This window comes from Bos taurus, chromosome 11 (genome assembly GCF_002263795.3).
Source record: "Bos taurus isolate L1 Dominette 01449 registration number 42190680 breed Hereford chromosome 11, ARS-UCD2.0, whole genome shotgun sequence".
In the NCBI taxonomy this organism is placed as follows: Eukaryota; Metazoa; Chordata; class Mammalia; order Artiodactyla; family Bovidae; genus Bos; species Bos taurus.
Window position 1 is genome coordinate 80,786,193 of NC_037338.1, and position 21,982 is coordinate 80,808,174.

Below are 21,982 nucleotides of genomic sequence, written 5' to 3' on the forward strand. Positions count from 1 at the left end.
TCATTTGAGGGGCTTCCCAGGTGGCGCTCACGGCAAAGAATCCACTTTCCAATGCAAGAGACTCAAGAGATGTGGGTTCGATCCCTGGGTTGGGAAGATTCCCTAGAGTAAGAAGTGGCAACCCACTCCAGTATTTTTGTCCAGAAAATTCCATGGACAGAGGAGCTTAGCGGCCTACAGTCCATGGGGCCAAGAAGAGTCAGATAAGACTGAACACCAGACTTTGTTTGACAAATGAGTAAGTGATGGGATTCATTAAGGTCATATTCAACCAGGCCTGGCACCAAGAGAACCCACCCCTCATTCCATGTCGTCCCCAGCTCTGTTAAGATACCTGGCTATGAGGCTGAGTTTTCCTTCTCTTCCTCTCCCCTCTAAGCCCTTCATTCTCTGGCCCCCAGCCTCCTTTTTCTTCCTTTAAGAGAGAAGGGAAACCTTTAAACTTCCCTTAAGAAAGGAGCCAGCCTTTAAACACTCTACTCTGTCTTAATATAACCTGTCTGCTTGTGAATTTCTATTTACCATGACACTTATTTCTTCTGCATTTAAGTGGTTTTGTTCCCTGCAAAAGCAAAGCCCGATTTTAGTCACACACACACACACACACACACACACAAGCACACAAACAAAATGAGACAGGAGCACTATAGCCCTTTACTTGATGCTCATCTTTCTAAATAAGAATCCAGGTGTCACCTGGGATCCAGTACAAAATGCAGGTTTAGCTAGCAACAGGAAGAAAGCTCCCCACACCAAAATGCCAGGAGAGGGAGAAGATTAACGGTAACAATTTTACATGCTTGAAAAAAAAAAAAACAACAATGCATTTGAAATCACTGACCCTTTAAAATACCTGGAACAGACAGAAAAGGGCAAAGCCATCTGTGTCTTTGCAAAGGGCAAGTCTCTTCAGAAATGGTGGCAAAACCGGAAGCCAAAAGTACCTGCTTGTCTGGCAGTTAAGTGTTCTGGATGTTTCTGAAAAGTCCAATGGGAATTCCCTTAGACTTTTCCAGACAACAAGGTCACGCTCACTCTATGAAAATAATCAGGTGCTGTTGTTCCAAGAGCTGGTCCAGGTGTTTAAAGCTCCTCTGCCCCCTGCCCGGGGGGCTAGGTGGTGAGTCTCCCGAGTCCCCAGGCTGAGCTCAAGCGCTTTGGGGCCGGGGCTCTCGGCCGCTGTTGAGAAGGTCCGTGAGCTCTCCGATATACTTGATGGTGTACTTCAGCGTCTGGATCTTGGTGAGCGGCTGGCCCCTCTGACTGTAGACAGGGGGCAGATAATTCCTGAGGGTGTGCAGGGCATCAGCCAAGGTCCTCATCCGAAGCTTCTCCCTCTCGCTGGCCTTCCGTCTCCGCTGGACGGACATCCTGACCTTGGTGCCCTTCTGGGCCTTGGTGCCACTCGAGCCCTGCAGGTAGGCAGGCGGGAAAGCCAGCATGTCGTAATCCACCTCTATCAGGCCGCTGGTCCCAAGGCCGCTGCAGTCATCGCCGCCCCGACCGTTGGCACCTCCATGCCCACAGGCAAGCCCGGCCACAGCCTGACAGGGAGAGGAAGAATAGGACTCCAGGGATGGAGCCGGGGAGAGGCTCTGGGAGGGAGAGGCCTGAGTCAGCTCAAAGGACCCCGCCCTGTCTTTCCAGTCCCAGGAGGACAGCAGGCCAGGGCTGTCGGAGGAGCCCAAGCCGTCTTCCAGGCTGAGGAAGGTCTCTCGCAGGTTGTCCATGCCTGCAACACAGCTGCAGAGAGGATGAGGCCCTGGCAAGTGAGAAGGCAAGTTGTGCCGCCTGGCCAGGGCAGGGCTCTCTTTTATGATGGCCGGGGAGAAGTGATGAAGTGGGAAAGAGGGTCGGGTAGAGGGAGTTCAAAGGAGAAACCAAGGACCAAGATGGAGAATGAACTCTTCAGGTGTCACTTTCTCCTCATTGATAATTAGCATCTTCCAGCTAAAATGTCTTTAAACAGAAAGGCCTCTGAGAGAAGAAAAAAGGAATTATCTAGTTGTAACTAAACCAATTAAGACTGCATAACTAGACTTAGCATTGTCCTGTGGAACTCATTAATGAGGGAGCCAAGAAAAACAAACCTGGGCAATCTGCAGCAAGGAGGTGCTGGCGAGGGGCCTGCTGGAGAGGAACAGAGCCCCACCCCCCGAGGGGCCACGACCACCTAGCTATTTCAGAGCAGACGGGGTGCTCTGTGGGAGAATCAAGGTGGTTTTGGGACAAGGTAACCCCTCTGAGCTTGGACCCTATTGCTTGTCAAATGCAGACAGTAGTTCTTACTTTGTGTGGCTGCTGGGGGAAGGCACACAGGCACACAGGGAATGCCAGTCTTCTCTCCATCCTTTCCCATGTTTCCTTGGGTTTTGCAGAGTGCAGACAAGCCCCCAGAATGCTTACACTCAGGATGACAAAAGCCAGCAGCTCCAGTAAATCCAGAGCCTCAGCGAGCAGGAAATATCCTCCAAGAAGCTTAAAGCCCTTGCTGTAACTGAGCAGTTTGGGATTCCCCACAGCAAACAGATACCAGGAAGTAGAATGCTCCTTTAAGACAGGACGGCTGCAGAATACCTGGCATGTAGCCTTCTGAGACTCTTTAAAATCCAGTCGCAGAGTCACACCTTGTTTTTTGAAATGTATAGAGGAAGTGTGAAATTAACTAGGGAGCCCGTTTTCCCCACCACAGCTCCAAATGCCGCCAAATGTGTTAAGTTGGATGGTCCTGCTAGGTTGCTTCACTTCCTAATGCTCTGAGAGAGAGACCTGGTGTTTTGGAAAAGGAGTCTCAGATTCCCCATTTGTCCCAGGAACGAAATTTATTCTCCATGCAACTAGTTCTACAAATTAGTATGAACATCAGCCTCACAGTGAGTTACATTTCATATTAATGTGTCCTTTAATATGGTTATTTAAGCCCCTTTGCAATTATTGAAAAGAAATGTCAATGGTATAATTAGAACATTTATGGTATTTTTTAATTAGCTTGGCTCAGGGGGAGAATAAAAGCTCTAGCAGGTAATCTGTGGAAGAATGCTCTTAATTATGCCATTTGCTAAAGGACCCTAAGCCATGTCTTAAAGAAGAATAATATTAATGAAACTAATAAGTGCAATACATGGCTCTTTTTCCCTTCTCCTTTTTCTCTTCCTTCAATTTTTATTGGAAAGTCTAGAATCTGTTGATTCTACCCAAGAAACTTTACCTATTGGTATGAAAGAAACAAGTGAAAGTGTTCATCACTCACTTGTGTCAGACTGTTTGTGAACCCATGGACTGTAGCCTGCCAGGCTCCTCTGTCCACGGAATTCTCCAGGCAAGAATACTAGAATGGGTAGCCATTCCCTTCTCCGGGGGAATCTTCCTGGTTCAAGGATCAAACCTGGGTCTCCCACATTGCAGGCACATTCTTTACCATTGGAGCCACCAGAAAAGTCCAAAAAGTGAAAGTGTTAATCCTAAAATCTGCTAGGCTCCTCTGTCCACAATTTCATTTGATTTCGGTAGAGGGAGGTGACCTAAATGCCATTCAGAGAGAAGGGGATTCTCCACAGACCTGAGGTGGCTGTGCTGGCCCCTGCCACAGTTGGCTTTCAGGCCTCATGTTTTAGACTTTATAATTTTCCATGTAAAACTATTTCTGTTTCCAGACTCCATAAATGTTTTTCCCTCTCTAAAGCTTCTGTCTGGGGTTTCCCTTGTGGCTCAGATGGTAACGAATCTGCCTGCAATGTGGGCAATCCAGGTTTGATCCCTGAGTTGGGAAGATCCCCTGCAGAAGGGCATGGCAACCCATTCCAGTATTCTTACATGGAGAATTCCATGGCCAGAGGAGCCTGGTGGGCTATATAGTCCATGGGAACACAAAGTCAGACACGACTGAGTGACTAACACACAAAGCTTCTTTCTAAAATTGCTGATTTCTTAAACTTCTATTTTCAGAAGTTTCATTTCCTAAGTGAGACAGTATCTGTCAAATCCTTGGTGTCCTGTAAGACCCTTAATAAATGTAGGATTTGTTCTTGCTGTTACTGTCTATTCATGGTCAAACTCATCAGTATCAGAACGTCCTACTGGATTCTGACTCCTCTCCCCTGACCCTGGTCACCCAGCATTGCTGGTCCTGGAAAACTTGCTCTTAAAACAAAGAAAATTGCCTGGTTTCCATATTTGTCGATGTAGACTCTTTCACTCTTGTGAGAAACAAACCAGAACTAGACTTGCACCTACACTTCTGGTCTCCATGAGGCATTCTGTGCTCAGTCAGAGGAAACTGGAGATGCAGGACAGGCTAATGGAGATGAAGGCCTGGGGTTGGGTCCATACTAGTTGGTGTTTTGGGTTTTTTTTAATCTGCCTTGAAGACCAGACCACAGAAACTGGACAAGACTAAACAGGACCCAATAAAGCCTAGTTGACAGTGTGAAATAGCAAGAAGAAGAGCCAGAGTTCACCTCCTTTAGAGCAAATGACTCATCCCCTCAGGACCTTAGTATTTTAATTTGTAAAAGAAGGATAATAATATCTGTTCTGCCTTCTTTGTGAAGAGCATCTGTAAAATGAAGCATGTAGACCAGATCATTAAACCTCCTTCCAGCTCTAAAATGCAACGAAACATGTTACTGTGTGAACATGCCACTTGATCAAAAGACTAGCTGTCAGACCCATGTAAGGACTTACAGACTATTGAGCCCACCATTTTATCTGCATTCTGGAGATGACAATGACTTGCTCAGTATCACACTAAAAGGCTGTGGCAGAGATGTGAACCAAAAAGCCGAAGTTGCCTGACTCTCAGATCTGTCATTTTTGTTCCCTTGAAATTAACATAGATTAAGTGATAAGTAAGCTTTCATATCGGAGAAGGCAATGGCACCCCACTCCAGTACTCTTGCCTGGAAAATCCCATGGACGGAGGAACCTGGTGGGCTGCAGTCCATGGGGTGGCTAAGAGTCGGACACGACTGAGCGACTTCACTTTCACTTTTCACTTTCATGCATTGGAGAAGGAAATGGCAACCCACTCCAGTGTTCTTGCCTGGAGAATCCCAGGGATGGGGGAGCCTGGTGGTCTGCCGTCTATGGGGTCGCACAGAGTTGGACACGACTGAAGTGACTTAGCAGCTTAGCAGTAGCAAGCTTTCATATCAGTCAAGATATATAGTTCCCACAATACTGTTATTGGGATAAATATTTTAATATGAATTGAAATGTCATTCACTCAAAATATTCATGAGATATTGTGATTATGATTGTAACAAACTAAAAAGAAGTCTCCACACAGAAGTAGAGAACAAATGTATGGATACCAAGGGGCAAGGGGTATATGGATTGGGAGATTGAGGTTGGCATAGATACATTCAGTTCAGTTCAGTTCAGTCATTCAGTTGTGTCTGACTCTTTGTGAACCCGTGAATCGCAGCACGCCAGGCCTCCCTGTCCATCACCAACTCCTGGAGTTCACCCAAACTCATGTCCATTGAGTCAGTGATGTCATCCAGCCATCTCATCCTCTGTCGTCCCCTTCTCCTCCTGCCCTCAATCCCTCCCAGCATCAGGGTCTTTTCCAATGAGTCAACTCTTCGCATGAAGTGGCCAAAGTATTGGAGTTTCAGCCTCAGCATCAGTCCTTCCAATGAACAGCCAGGACTGGTCTCCTTTAGAATGGACTGGTTAGATCTCCTTGCAGTCCAAGAAAATCACAAGAGTCTTCTCCAGCACCACACAGTTCAAAAGCATCAATTCTTCAGCACTCAGCTTTCTTCACCATCCAACTCTCACATCCATACATGACCACTGGAAAAACCATAGCCTTGACTAGACGGACCTTTGTTGGCAAAGTAGTATCTCTGCTTTTTAATATGCTATCTAAGTTGGTCATAACTTTCCTTCCAAAGAGTAAGCGTCTTTTAATTTCATGGCTGCAATCACCATCTGCAGTGATTTCGGAGCCCAAAAAAATAAAGTCTGACACTGTTTCCACTGTTTCCCCATCTATTTCCCATCAAGTGATGGGACCAGATGCCATGATCTTAGTTTTCTGAGTGTTGAGCTTTAAGCCAACTTTTTCACTCTCCTCTTTCACTTTCATCAAGAGGCTTTTTAGTTCCTCTTCACTTTCTGCCATAAGGGTAGTATCATCTGCATATCTGAGGTTATTGATATATATTAAATAAATAACTAATGAGAACTGACTGTATGGCACAGGGAACTCTACTCAGTGCTCTGTGGTGACCTAGATAGGAAGGAAATTCAAACAAAGAGGGGATATATGTATATGTATGGCTGATTCACTTTGCTGTATAGCAGAATCAAATACAACATTGTAAAGCAAATACACTCTGATATTTTTTTTTAAAGTCTGCAACTCCAAGGCATACTACTAAGATGACTTGTAAAACTTCCTGGTCCTAGTTTCCAAAGAATAGCATAAAGATACAGATTGTCTCAGCTTTCAAGTCCCAGGTCATTACAATAACTTTTCACTGTAGAAAAGAACCCAGGATTTTGTTATACAGATTAAAGAGTGGTCTGGTGTCCAGTTTTCAGAACGACAAACAGTTGAGGGAATGACAGTCATGACCCCAATAACAGTCAGGACAGACGCATGGACAGCTGGGCATTTCGCACTAGCCAGAGGTGATTATAAACTCTGCATCTAAGAGCCAGGTAGAGCCACTTCCAGGAAATTGACAAACAGTTCTCAGAGAATCCACTGGAAACAAGAGGAAACAGGCTGCTTCAGTGCTTGAGTCTGAATCCACCAGTGGTCCCTTGTCACCGCTAGCCCATAAGGCACCTCTCTGCAAGTTAGAAAATTGCTGAGCTTGGACCTATGTCCAAGCTGCACTCCTGACCTCTTCCAGTAACCTCTGTATAGCCCCTGCAAATGGTGGTTCTTGTGATGTGTCTCTTTTGCTATATTAGCCTTCTCAGTACTAAATTGTTTGCTGTTCAGACACTGGTGGACAGATGGAATGTGGTAGTAGTATAATAATGCAGCCATTCAGAATTGGACAAATCTTACACTGGCTCCTGAGTCATTATGACCTTGGACATGTTAATGTATCTGTCTTAGCTTCAGCTTTTGTCTGTACAACTGAAATACTAATACTGACCTCATAGAGGGAGGTCTACTTTTTCATCAGGTCTACACATGGTATGGTGTAAGTTTACTGACAAACTGTGCTCAATCACTTCTTGATTCCCTGAGTCAAAAGAAGTTGGAGCCACAATACATGTAGTCCCAAATGCATCTCTTCCATTTTCTTTGACCTCAAGTCACCTCTGCTTAGAAATCAAAATTCCCTCCTTTCAAACGCAACCAGATAGATATTTTCAGTGAAACCAATTTAGACAGAGTTCTTTATCAAAGAGGGCTTCCCAGGGTGTCTCAGTGGGTAAAGAATCCTCCTGCAATACAGGAGACATGGGTCCCATCCCTGGGTTGGGAAGATCACCTGGAGGAGGAAATAGCAAACCACTCTAGTACTCTTGCTGGGAAAATCCCATGGACAGAGGAGCCTATCGGGCTACAGTCCATGGGGTTGCAGAGACACGACTTAACAACTGAGCATGCACACGCTTTACCAAAGAACAGTGGTTACCCAAGGGGAGTAGTTGGAGTTATCTGCCTCCAGTGCAGACAATAAAGGAATGCATTGACTGCCTGCCTGCCAAGTTGCTTCAGTCGTGTCTGACTCTGTGCGACCCCATAGACTGCAGCCTACCAGGCTTCTCCATCCCTGGGATTCTCCAGGCAAGAACACTGGAGTGGGTTGCCATTTCCTTCTCCAATGCATGAAAGTGGAAAGTGAAAGTGAAGTCGCTCAGTCGTGTCCGACTCTTAGCGACCCCATGGACTGCAGCCTACCAGACTCCTCCATCCATGGGATTTTCCAGGCAACAGTACTGGAGTGGGGTGCCATTGCCTTCTCCGGGAATGCATTACCTACAGATAATTTAGAAACAGAGATGAGATAACTTAGAAACAGTTGATCTGTGCTTTACTATTGCTATATAGTGGTGGTTGCAAACAATGACAATAATAAAATGACTACTCCTTGCTGGTGTGGCCCACTTCCACCACCACCCCATCCCTGGTGCCACCACTGCCAAAGAGAACTTTAAACAGCCCAGCAGTTTGGAACCGTGACCCAGGACACCTGAGCCCTAGTCCTCGTTCTGACTGTCTTTGCTGTGGAACGTTGAGTGACTCATTCGTTTATGGACCTTGCCTTTACCATGTGAAGATTTAGACCATCCTATATACATTTTTGAGGGCTTCCCAGGTGGCACTAGTTCCGCTAGCCAAAGCAGGAGAACATAAGATATGTGGGTTGGGAAGATCCTGGATTGGGAAGATCCCCTGTAGAAGGGCACGGCAACCCATTTCAGTATTATGGGCTGGAGACTCCTATAGATAGAGAAGCCTGGCAGGTTATTGTCCATAGGGTCACAAAGAGTCGGACACGACTGAAGCGACTTAGCACAGCACAGCACACATACCTTGTTGCTAGCATGTTAAGAAGACTGAAAACTGAAGATTGCCTTTGGAAAGTATAAAAGGGCTATAGAGATACGATATTTCCAAAAATAACTACTTCAACAATAAAATCAATGTTGCCATGTTCAATTGTTTAGTCGCTAAGTCATGTCTGACTCTTTTGGGACCCATGGACTGTAGCTCACCAGGCTCCTCTATCCACGGGATTTTCCAGGCAAGAATACTGGAGTAGGGTGCCATTTCCTTCTGCAGGGGATCTTTCTGACCCAGGAATCGATCTCACCTCTCCTGCATGACAGGTGGATTCTTCACCGCTGAGCCACCAGGGAAGCCCATGCTCCCTAAGAGCATATAAGTGAGCATGGATGATGGTGCTTTAAAGCCTATCTCCTGAGAAACTGTGCTTTCACCAGACCTTTGAGGGGCATCCTGGATCTCTATACACATGGGGCAGTCTGTATGGGCCATTTGCTCAAGGCAGAGAGAGGGTCGGATGGATTGTAATCCCTTCAGTATCAGTATCAGTATCAGTTCAGTCTCTCAGTTGTATCTGACTCTATGCGACCCCATGGACTGCAGCACGCTAGGCTTCCCTGTCCTTCACCAGTTCCTGGAGCCTGCTCAAACTCATGTCATCCAACCGTCTCATCCTCTGTCATCCCTTTTTGCTCCTGCCTTCAATATTTCCCAGCATCAGGGTCTTTTCCAATGACTCAGTTCTTTACATCAGGTGGCCAAAGTATTGGAGTTTTAGCTTCAGCATCAGTCCTTCCAATGAATATTCAGGACTGATCTCCTTTAGGATGGACTGGTTGGATCTCCTTGCAGTCCAATGGACTCTCAAAGTCTTTTCCAACACCACAGTTCAAAAACATCAATTCTTCAGCGCTCACCTTTCTTTATGGTTCAACTCTCACATCCATACACGACTACTGAAAAAACCATAGCTTTGACTAGATGGACCTTTGTTGGCAAGATAATGTCTCTGCTTTTTAATATGCTGTCTAGGTTGGTCATAGCTTTTCTTCCAAGCTATGCAACCCCTTAAGATGCTGCAGAAAAGCCTTTGACAGATAAGAATCTTGTCAGTAACCAAAAAGTCTAAGCTGGAGTCTAATTAACATGAGAGTTACTCTTGAATTCCTGCCGTGTGCAGAGAATCAGACTCATCTATTTTATTTTTGTTTTAAGATTCACTGGTTCATCTTAATTTTCACAGCAATTCTGTAGGGTAGAGGTTATAAACTACACTCTAAAGATGAGGAATCCTGTGTTCAGAAAGCGTGCTAAGTCTCTTTGTAACCCTATGGACTGTAGCCTGCCAGGATCCTCTGTCCATGGGATTCTCCAGGCAAGAATACTGAAGTGGGTTGCCATTTCCTCCTCCAGGGGATTTTCCTGACCCAGGATTTGAAGCTGTGTCTCTTATGTCTTGAGCAATGGCGGGTGGGTTCTTTAACCACTAGCGCCACCTGGTAAGCCCATGTTCAGAAAGGGATTCAGCAAACACAGAGGATAAAAAAGGCAGGATGCAACCTGAGTACATGAATGCCAAGTCCCAGACTCCTTCCTCTACACACACTGCCTCCCAGAAGCAGTCATCTGTGCAGTGTAATCCCTGGGAACACCTACAAGATGCAAGACTTTGCTCGAGTCCCATTCCTGCCCAGAAGCTTCTCCCGTGTGTCTCAGTTATTAGAATGTGTCCCTTCTCTAATTGATAGACAGTACAAAGCTTTGGCCCCAGTTATTTGCTGCTAATACTTAACTGCCTGATGTTCTGGTTATCTAGTCACATGTCTGACTTACTACCCCAATTATGTTTTGATTCCTTAGTAGGTCTCAGCATGGAATAGGAGCTAAGAAGGGATAGCAGATTAGCCTATGGGTTTTTGTTTGATACATACTACAGGCCAAGTACTGTGCTGGGTGCTGAGGACAGAAAATTAAGTTAAAAAGCTTTTGTCTTTGTGTTACTGAGAGCATTGAAGTTGGAGACAGAGAAGTAAAAATACTCATAAAACCATATGTAACACCGAGGAAACAAGAATTGAAAGAGACACGTGTACCCAATGTTCATCACAGCACTGTTTACAATAGCCAGGACATGGAAACAACCTAGATGTCCGTTGGCAGACAAATGGATAAGAAAGTTGTGGTACATATACACAATGGAATATTACTCAGCTATTAAAAAGAATGCATTTGAATCAGTTCTAACGAGGTGGATGAAACTGGAGCCTATTATACAAAGTGAAGTAAATCAGAAATAAAAACACCAATACAGTATATTAATGCATATATATGGAATTTAGAAAGATGGTAACAACTACCCTATATGCAAGACAGTGAAAGAGACATAGATGTAAAGAACAGACTTTTGGACTCTGTGGGAGAAGGCGAGGGTGGGATGATTTGAGAGAATAACATTGAAACATGTATATTACCATATGTGAAATAGATGACCAGTCCCAGTGTGATGCATGAAACAGGACATTCAAAGCTGATGCACTGGAACAATCCAGAGGGATGGAATAGGGAGGGAGGTGGGAGGGATTTCAGGACAGGGGGACACATGTACACCCATGGCCGATTCATGTCAATGTATGGCAAAAACCACCACAATATTGTAAAGTAATTAGCCTCCAACTATAATAACTAAATTAATTTTTTAAAAAAACACCATATGTAATCCATATGATAAATTGAACCATAGGGTACCTACCACCTGCACAACTGTATGAAGCAGCCCTGGGACCTCTGTAATGTGTCCCCATTGCAGTACTAGCACATGTAGGATTTTAGATGGATGGTTAAAATGTGCATTATTGTCAACAGCAGAGGCGTCAGAGCAGACTAAACCTGGGTCAAGTCTTAGAGATAGTTGCACACAGATGAGGGCTACAATAAAGAATCTGGAGGGTTTTCTGTATGATGTGATATTTTAAAGTAACATTCCTGTGGGTTCTTAAAATGATGCTCCTTTAAAAGCAGAGCTTTTGTTTGTTTGTTTTTAACAAGGTGAAAGTTTGGAGGACAGCATTCTAGTCATTGCTTGGAGGTTAGGTAGAACACAAATTGTGCAAGAAACTACCAGTCATTCTGTGTTCCCAGGGCGTCAACCGGAGGCCGAAGCTGGTCAGAAAACCACAAAGCCACACTTGTTGAAAAGGAGAACTTCTATCGCTTTCCAAAGTGCAAGCAAATCCCTCTTTCTTTTTTTCTAAGTTTTTATTGGAGTATAGTTGCTTTACAATGTTGTGTTAGTTTCTACTGTATAGCAAAGTGAATCAGCTGTACATGTACATATATCCTCTCTTTTTTTGATTTCCTTCCCATTTAGGTCACCACAAAGTATTGAGCAGAGTTCCCCATGCTATACAGTAGGTTCTCACTAATTATCTATTTTTCACATAGAATCAATGGTATATATATGTCAATCCCAACCTTCCAATTCATCCTCTACCCCCAAATCCCTCTCCTTTTGAAGCTGGAGAGGAGGACCTTGTCTGTATTGGTAAGGCACTTGGAGTTTATCTTGTAGATGACGAAAGCTTCTAGTCATCATGATGAGATTTAAGCAGAGGCTGGATTTGGCCAGCAGAACCCCGGAGCCATTACTCCAGCTGCTTATAGAGGATGTTTTTGAATGGAACGTGCCTGGAGGCCAAGGCTGCACCAGGTTTTATTCTGGATTCTTAACAGAGGTTAACTCACTTTAATCCTTGAAACAGCCCTGTGAAGTATGTGCCACAATCATCACCAATCCTGTTTTACTAATATTAGAATTTGAGACACAATTTGCAGCAACATTATCATTTGCAGTAGAGATTATCATACTAAGCGAAGTAAGTCAGAAAGAAAAAAAATACCATATGGTATCATTTACATGTGGAATCTAAAATACGACACATATGAACACACCTACGAAACAGAAATAGATTCACAGATATAAAGAACAGATTCATGGCTGCCAAGGAGAAGACGGGTGGGGGAAGGAGGGATTGGGAGTTGGGGATTATGAGAAGCAAACTATTTATGTAGAATGGGTAATCAACAAGATCCTACTGTATACCAATAAACTATATTCAATATCCTCTGATAAACCATGATGGAAAAGAATATGAAAAAGAGTATACATATATATATGTATATGTTTAACTGAATCACTTTGCTGTACAGCAGAAATTAAGGCATTGTAAATTTACATAAACATTGTAAATCAACTATACTTCAATTAAATATTTCTTAAAAAGAAATAGAAGTACAGAGCGGTTAAGCAATCTGCCCAAGACTCCACACCTAATGACTGGTAGCCCTAAGATTCGTACCTAGGCAGGCCACCTCAGGTCCAGACTTTTAACCACTGGCCAAATCAGCTGAGAAGGGTTAGAGGCATCAGTGTGATGGTCTTTATAGTGCTCTTGAAGCCAGAACTCAGTCTTGAACTTCAACTCAGTAAATATGAGAAACAAGTTGACTGGTACCTTTCACTCATGTAAGCAGTACATACAGGGCTCCAGAGATTGGCCCAGGGTTCTAGGTGCTTTGGGCTTCCCGGGTGGCTCAGTGGTAAAGAATCCACCTGCCAACGCAGGACATCTTCCTATGTCCTTGAGCTGGTAGAGAGAAATAAAGGTAGCAATTTCCTAGTTGGTCACTGACACAACCTCCTGTGAAGCCCATGAGGGTTCCAGTGATGCCAGGAGTTGTTCTTCCCAGCCTGGCTTCCACGTCACTCCCATCATTCTCTCTACAAACTAGAGAAATAAACAGTAAAACGTTTTGCTTCTCCTGATTTAAGTTTGAGGCTCATTGAAAAGCCAAAAGGTAAAACTTGACACTTTGGTTTTCATTTCCTTATAAGTAAATGGCATAGCACTATGTCGTGTGCACATAAATGGTTTTCACCAGCTGAATATTTAAATTAGGACAAAATAGCAGGAAAAAAAAATGAAATCATTTGGTTTACTTCATAAAAGAGATGAGAGACAGAAGGTAAAGACGCTGAACTGTAGAAATGCTTTAGGACAGAAAGACAAAACCCTTGCAGACTTCTCAAGAAGTTCCTGAACAGGATTTCCTGACCTGAATTTATGTTTACCTCCATCCCCTTGGCTAAGTGACATTGTGGGAAAGAGTAGCACCCTCACTCCCAAACATCTCTAAGACTTCTCTTTCCTCAAGCACTTGGAAGACCTGAACTCAAGGTCTTCATTCATTAACCCGTTCCACAGCCAAGTGTTGGGTGAACTTTCTTTGCTGAATGAATGTAGATGGAGGCCAAGGCAGTGTGGCTTTCTCTAATTCTTGAGGCAAGAATACTGTAGTGGGTTGCCATACCCTTCTCCGGGGGATCGTTCGCACTCAGGGATCAAACCAGCATCTCCAACGTCTCCTGCATTGGTAGACGGGTTCTGTACCACCAGCGCCACCTGGGAAGCCCTCTCTAAAAAGAATCCATTCCCAAATAGCCATGTCCCTGTGGGGTCCCTACAGTTTCTGACTATAAGCCACTTTCTCTTTTGAACATATGACTAAATGTGTTCATTTGGAGGGAAAAAAAAAAATCCAGCCACCACATCTGCACAAAATGAGCAGTTCGGTGGAAGACAGGAAGGTGGCAGAGAGGGGAATGCGATGTGTGGGGTGGAGGAACATCAGAGCAGGGGAAGAGGGTCATAAATAGAGGAAGTGAAGCTAATTCTCCCTTGAGAGCAACAGGGCAGAATGTGTCGATTTTTCTTACTGCAAGGGAATATGAGCAGTTCATCTTGGTTCAAAATCTCATGTCACCCACAACTAACCTGAGGTTTTCCCCAGAAGGTAGGGGAAGCAGCTTTGAGCACCCCACCAATGATTCTTCAGCAACTGTCTAGCAAGATCCAAAAAAAAAGAAAGAAAAAAAAAAAATCTCATGTGTTACATTTACACCTACTCTCCCTTTTAAGTTGGATTCTTTACTACCACGGGTATTTGGGGTGGCATTTTAATACCCATGTCAAAAAAGTTGAAAGCAATTTGCACTGAGGCTGTTCTCTAAGGATGTCCCTCTGTTTTTATCAGCCTGAACAGCAGAAAAGTGCAACCTTTCTTCTTTAGTCATTGCCGGTACCCATAACTAAAATGCCGAAACTCCTAGGATGAAATGAACGCTCAGTGTGTTTTAGCAGGACATCTATCGAATGAGCCTGCTCATTTCCAGAAACCCTGGCCCCGCCTTTGGACCATTTTTAATTCAGACTTCTATATTCGCGAGTTAATTGATACCTAAAAGGCAGATATGAGGTGAAGAACAAACTTAGGAAAGTATTTCCCACAAATATGGGTCAAAGGGTGTTGCTATGGAGATCACATATAGATAAGAAAAACACAAGCTTGCCACTGGGGAGATGAGCAAGGGCATGAATAAACAGCTCTCAAAAGGAGAAGTACCAGCAGCTAACAAAAGTAGAAGAAAATGTTCACCTCGATAGTAATCAAAGACATGCAAATATAGTGACAAAGGGAGGCCATTTTTCACCTCCCAAATGGGCAAAGTTGGCAAGAGGGTGAGGAAATGGTCTCTCCTACACACTGCTTGTGGGAGGGTAACCTGACTAGACTTTTAAAATATTTTAAAGTCTCTAGAATGCATTGGAGATTTAAGTCTCTTTGGCACATGAACCTCATTCTATAGAACTAAGCAAACCTGCAGTCAAATGTTTATGAGCAAGAACGTTCATCATAGTATTTTTTTTAAGATATTTTTTTTTGGTGTGGACCATTTTTAAAGTCTTTATTGAATTTGTTACAATATTACTTCTATTTTACACTTTGATTTTTTGGCCATGAGGCATGTGGGGACTTAGCTCCCCAACCAGGGATTGAACTCTTACCCCCTGCATTGAAAGGCAAAGTCTTAACCACTGGATTTCCAGGGAAGTCCCTCTTCGTAGTATTATGAGAAAAAAAAATTAGAAACAACATCAATGTCTAACAACAAAGCAATGATTACATAAATTATATCCTCTCCTTATGATGGCATTCTGTATAATGGATAAAAGCCATATTTATGGAAAACAAATATTATAGGAAATAGAATTTAATATTAAATTATTATTTTAGGGCAAGATATATGAAATTAATACTTCAATACAATTAAATTTTTTCCTAGAAAAATGACTAAGTGTTTGAGTGGTTATTTTTGGTAGTAGGAATTGAAGGTAAATTTTCTTTATTAATCATCCTTTCTTCTTGAGGGGTGGTCTAGTGTCATAGTTAGAAGTGTAGACTCTGCAGCCAGGCTTCCTAGGTCAAAACTTTGACTTGTCTACTTTGGTAACTCTGTGATCCTAAGCAGGTAACAATCTCTCTGTGTCTCCATTTCTCTATTTGTCATATGAAAATAATAACAGCAAATAACTTCAAAGTGTCACTGTGAAGATTAATACATGTAGAGAAATTTCATTATACCTGGCCTCAAATGCAGTCAGCATTCAATTAGTAGCTGCTATTATAAAGTAACTATCTTTTATAGTTGTCAGTCCTAATTTTTAAAAATTTATTTTTAAATTTAAATTTTATGTCCTAAATTTTAAAAAGTTATTAATTTAATGCTTACTTCAGTCGCACATATACTAAAAAGTCGTCAATTTAAAAATCAGGATTTTCACAGCATTGGCTAGGCAAGGCTGGCCTGAGTAGGTCCTTATATAGAAGACCAAGACTTGGGGATCATAGTTGTCCTCAAGTTGAATCAAAGCATCTAGGTAGTTCACTTATTTAAAAATAAAGGGGAAAAAAGGTCAGAAAGTAGGAAGGAAAAAAGGAAGGAAGGGAGGAAGGGAGGGCGGGTTGCTGAGTCCTTCCTGTGCTCTGTGTTCAGCACTCAGGACACATGACTCCCATCCAAACCTCCCACAATTCCATGATGACAAGAGTAACCTGGGGAGAGAAAAAGAATTATTTTTAAAAGGAAGACTCCCAGGCTCCTCTCCTGAAGCTTCTGATTTGATAAGTCTAGGTTGTAGCCAAGTGATCTCTTTTTATTTAAGAAGCAGGGAAGCTGGGAATCACTGACATTTCTAGAGAGAAGACCTCCAGGGCTCCAGGAGCATTGAGCCTGGCGCCAAGGAAACCAAGAGCACGTCCAGCTCAGACCTTTTGTCTAGACTGTTAAACAGAGAGAAACCCTTGGAGGCAAGGAGGAGGCCTGGGTGACCTCCAGGACTTGACGTTTTCATGCTATGAAAATCTTTCCTGATAACTTTGCTGCCTGTCATTTAAGGCCGTTCATGTTCTGGCCCATCTTGACCCTTCCAACTTTCCATCCCTCTGCTTCTCAGGCACATTCTCTGCCCCACTCCAGGAGGGCCCAACACAGTCCCTAGACCACGTTTTCTTTTCTTGGGCTCTGCCTGGGCTGTGTTCCTCACGTGACTCTCTCTTGCCTTTGACCTCTCAGTTCCTCTAAGCTGGGGCCAAGTGTCTTCTCCAGAAAACTTCTGTGCTTCCTTCACTCCTCAGGGACCATTTATAGGGACAGCCCAATTCAGAAATGTATTGTACTGACCTGTATTGTTTAATAATTTTTCCACTTGCTAAAATCAGAAACAAGGATTTTAGTAATGCCTAAATTTTGCCTTGGACTGCAAGGAGATCCAACCAGTCCATCCTAAAGGAGATCAGTCCTGGGTGCTCATTGGAAGGACTGATGCTAAAGCTGAAACTCCAATACTTTGGCCACCTCATGTGAAGAGTTGACTCATTGGAAAAGACACTGATGCTGGGAGGGATTGGAGGCAGGAGGAGAAGGGGACGACAGAGGATGAGATGGCTGGGTGGCATCACCGACTCAATGGACATGAGTTTAGGTGAACTCCAGGAGCTGGTGATGGACAGGGAGGCCTGGCATGCTGCGATTTATGGGGTCGCAAAGATTCAGACACGACTGAGCAACTGAACTGAACTGAACTGAAAGTTTGCCTTATAACATGGAAAAGACGTCCATATCTATTATATCTTTGGAATTTCACAAACCGCCTCGTGAGGTGAGTAATGTTATCATCATCAGCAGAGAGCCAAGGAAGCTAAAGTTGAGAGAGGCTTTTCGTGCTTGCCTTCGGCAAGACGGCCAATAAGTGGCAGAATTAAGAAACTAAAATCCCATGGACAGAGGAGCCTGGTGGGCTGCAGTCCATGGGGTTGCAAAGAGTCAGACACGATGGAGCGACTTCACTTGCATTTTCCACTTTCATGCATTGGAGGAGGAAATGGCAACCCACTCCAGAATTCATCCCCCAGGGATGGGGGAGCCTGGTGGGCTGCCGTCTACGGGGTTGCACAGAGTCAGACACGACTGAAGCGACTTAGCAGCAGCAGCAGCACAAGTGAAAAGGAGAAGGGAGCGCCCACCCTCCCCCCCTCATATGAAAACTTGAAATGTGAAGTGTTAACGAATGGTTCTCTTTGTTGTCTGGACCTGAGGGAGGGCTGAGACATCAGGCTTTAAAAAACAGCTGCACCCCTGGAGCTGAGCTTGTGTCATCTACAGGCTCAACGCTGGGCTCATTACTGCAGCTGTTGCTGGCTTTAGGGAGCCAGACAGCTGTTACCAGGAGATGGATGCAAAGAGAACAGAGGAAATGGAATCCTGCGAAATAATTGTGCCTGTATGTCTGTCCACCGTGTTCTCCCTTCTCGCAACTCAAAGCATCCTAAAGATATTATCTAATTACTCCCTGTAGGAAGACCAGGTTTGGCAAGTCCAACTGAGACAGCCAGGCAGAAAGAAGATAAGTGTCTCAAACTAGGCTTTCCTGGACATTGCTGAGACGGGAAAGCAGAGTCTTTGAAATCACACGAGCTTTTCAGTCATCAGCCTTTGTGATTGGCTCAGGTAGAATCTGCCTGCCATGCAGGAGACCCGAGTTCAATCCCTGGGTTGGGAAGATCTCCTGGAGAAGGAAATGGTAACTCACTCTAGTTTTCTGGCCTGGAAAATGTCATGGACAGAGGAGCCTAAAGGGCTATACTCCATGGGGTCGTAAGCCACCACCTGCAGAAGAGTGCTGCTGGCAGACCTGGGGAGCCCAGGGCAGGCCTGGGCCAAGGGACAGACCGTGGGGTTGGAGATTAATTTCTCACTCTCCACCTCCCCTCGCCTCCCATCCCTTCCCCACAGTGCAAGCTGTTGCCATCTTACGGATCTTAGCAACTTTCTCTGTTGCTTTGGGGACGATGCCTGCTGAGGAGCTCTTGGTCTGTTTCCTCTTTTGATATTCTTACTACCCAGCTTACTTGTCACTAAGGCTTCCTGTTGCCTCCTCACCACTTTGCTTCCTTCAGTCTGGACTTTCCCTTCTCACTCTCCTCAGAAGACAGACGGCTCACCCCATTGGCTGATGTACAATTTCCTGCTTGGGAGGAATGGTGCCATCTCATTGCCTTTCTAGATCCTAATTGGTTTTTTTTTTTTTTTTAATCTGGTCTACTCTGACTGGCCCTCAACCCCACGGTGCTGGTCACCTGTATTGTGTTTATACTGGGTGCTACACAGGCTAACACAAGGCTTTTCTCCTATGGTAGAGTCCACTCAACTAGAATATAAGCTGAGGACTAAGAGGACAGTCTTCCTGTCTTCTAATTTCCCTCAACTGCCCATCATTCATTGTGCGATGATATGTATTCAGTGCCCACTTGCTTGAAGTATTTATTTCTCTTCTCTTTTAAGCTCATTTTTCTACTTTAAACTATCCTGTCTTATGTTGGCTTGAAACTTTTATGGAGCACTTTCCATGCATTTTGACTAGTACTTTATTTCCCGGTTTAATTAAGACACTAAGGGGGTAAGGAGTGTTAGTACTCATACTTCACAGTGGAAAACCTGTGGCTGAAAGAGGTAAAATAACCTGCAGGAGGTCACATGCTAGTGATCCAAGGTCTTAACTATATGTTACAGTGCTTTGCATAAAACGCCAAAAAGTCCTTTCAAAGAAAGAAAAGACAGTGAAGTCACTCAGTTGTGTCTGACTCTTTGCAACCCCATGGACTGTAGCCTACTAGGTTCCTGCATCCATGGGGTTCTCCAGGCAAGCATACTGGAGTGGGTTGCCATTTCCTTCTCCAGGAGATCTTCCCGACCCAGGGGTTGAACCCCGGTCTCCCGCATTGTAGGCAGACACTTTACAGTCTGAGCCACCAGGAAAGCAAAAAGGAAGTGTACAAATGAAGAGTTCTAATATAATAGATGTTCTAAATAAATGGGCAGGCTGGCATTTGGAAAATGGGGTGTTCCTCTACAAAGTCTGGGCTCTTGCTACTATAACCTGAGCCTCATCAAGGAACATTATAATTCAGCCAAGTGTCTGGTCCTCCTCAGATGCCTTCTTGTAACTTTACTACACTGCTAATGACAACCAACTTGCAGGGAGGTGTCCAGACTCCAGTCCCTGTACCTCTCTGTACATCGATTTTTTGACCTCAGAGGACCTAGGGAAAGGAGCTTAAATTTTGATTTCCTCAGGAGATCTCTGTTTCCTGGAAAGCTGCGATCATATATCAATGAGCACTGCCTTGGAGGCAGTTCTTTTTTGACAAAAGTGGTAGCCTGTTCTCCTCACCGAACCAACTTTGGGTAAATTAGGAGGTAAGCCAATGAACTTTCTTGGGAAGCCTGTGGCCAAGGTATAAACAAGTTCAACATGTTTTCAGAAGTGATCTTTACTGAGAACACATTCTCGATGCACCTCTTTGTTAAAGACAACTGATAACATTACACCTTGATCAAATCCTCTGGCATGCAGTACTCTTCAGGCCGTTTGAGGTAGCTTGCAGAAGGAGATCAACTACACAGTTCAGAGGCACCATCATCTAGAACAGAGAAGTTTCCCTAGTATCTACCGCCTGCACTCCACTGCCCTTTTCACTCCCTTTAATGAATGCTCCATGCCCCCATATTTCTTCCAATACTCACTCCTCTTTTATTGCCTTTACCTATTTGGTTGCATTGGATCTTAATTGCTGCACACGAGATCTTCGTTTTGTTATGTTGCTCTCTTGTTGTTGGCTTTCTTGTGGTGCGTGGGCTCCAGAGCACGAGAGATCAGTAGTTAGAGGTGTGCAAGCTAAGTTGCTCAGCATGTGGGATCTTAGTTCCTCAACTAGCACTCCCCGCGTTGCAAGGTGGATTCTTAACCACTGGGTCACTGGGAAAGTTCCCCTTACTACTTAAATGAAACCTACTGTGACTTGCTTTCCCCTTTCTGAAACGGATGTACCCACTATCCACCGTCAGCCACAGAGATGCTGTATCTTAAAACAAATACAAGGCTAAAGGATACTCTTCAGGAGGAATTTGCGTTTATATTAACTCAAAACACTTTCCATGATCCTTTACTGGGTTCAGGAAATGGCTCTGCTTCTGAAGACCCAGAGGCAAGAGTCAGAGCCTTGCCCTCAGAGACCCAGGACTGTGCTCCCCCACAGGGCCTCCACCTGCCATGTGTGGCCACACATAGAACTTGAAATGTAACCAAAGCTGAGATGAACTCTAAGTGTAAACCGCATACCAAATTTCAAATACTCAGTGTGATTAAAAATTTTTGTTGATGATTTTTATATTATCAATGTTGAAGTAACATTGTGGACATATTGAGTTAAATCAAACTTGTTATTAAAATCATTTTATCTATTATTTCTATTAAACAAAATATGACTACTAGAAAGTTAAAGATTATACATGTGACTGGTATTATTACTGCACAGTTCAGTTCAGTTCAGTCGCTCAGTCATGTCTGACTCTTTGCGACCCCATGAATTGCAGCACGCCAGGCCTCCCTGTCCATCACCATCTCCTGGAGTTCACCCAAATCCATGTCCATCGAGTTGGTGATGCCATCCAGCCATCTCATCCTCTGTTGTCCCCTTCTCCTCCTGCCCTCAATCCCGCCCAGCATCAGGATCTTTTCCAATGAGTCAACTCTTCACATGAGGTGGCCAAAGTACTGGAGTTTCAGCTTTAGCATCAGTCCTTCCAATGAACACCCAGGATTGATCTCCTTTAGAATGGACTGGTTGGATCTCCTTGCAGTCCAAGGGACTCTCAAGAGTCTTCTCCAACACTACAGTTCAAAAGCATCAATTCTTCGGCGCTCAGCTTTCTTCACAGTCCAACTCTCACATCCTGGAGGACAAATGTCCTTTGAGGAAAGAGGTGATGCTATGAAGTGTTATAAAGATACTAGAGATGTGCCATGGAGGAGAGAGAAGAGGGAAATAAATATTAGCTGGATGACCAAGAGGGGCTTCCTAAAAAAAGTGACATTAGAACTGGGTCTTGAAATAAGATTATAGGGAAAAGGCCTGAAGGCATCCATACTTGGATCTAGGATGGGAATTTTTGACCTCAGCTGGTTGGAGGACTGAAACAGATTTTGTGGTGCTAGAGTCTTTCTAGGGTTTCCAAATCCATTTGCCCGTTTGATCACTCTG

At 44.1% G+C, this 21,982-nt stretch overlaps 1 protein-coding gene across 1 annotated transcript; it reads right to left on the reverse strand.

The window, feature by feature from the left end:
• Positions 1-1,087: 1,087 nt before the first annotated feature.
• MSGN1 (mesogenin 1) lies at positions 1,088-1,730 on the reverse strand. The gene has a single exon (XM_002691521.6). It carries the CDS (start codon positions 1,728-1,730, stop codon positions 1,149-1,151), a length of 582 nt encoding a protein of 193 aa, XP_002691567.2. The 3' UTR covers positions 1,088-1,148.
• Positions 1,731-21,982: the final 20,252 nt, after the last annotated feature.

What these genes read in the sequence shown, in the direction of transcription:
- MSGN1 (XM_002691521.6), bottom strand. Translation starts at nt 1,730, where the DNA reads ATGGACAACCTGCGAGAGACCTTCCTCAGCCTGGAAGACGGCTTGGGC.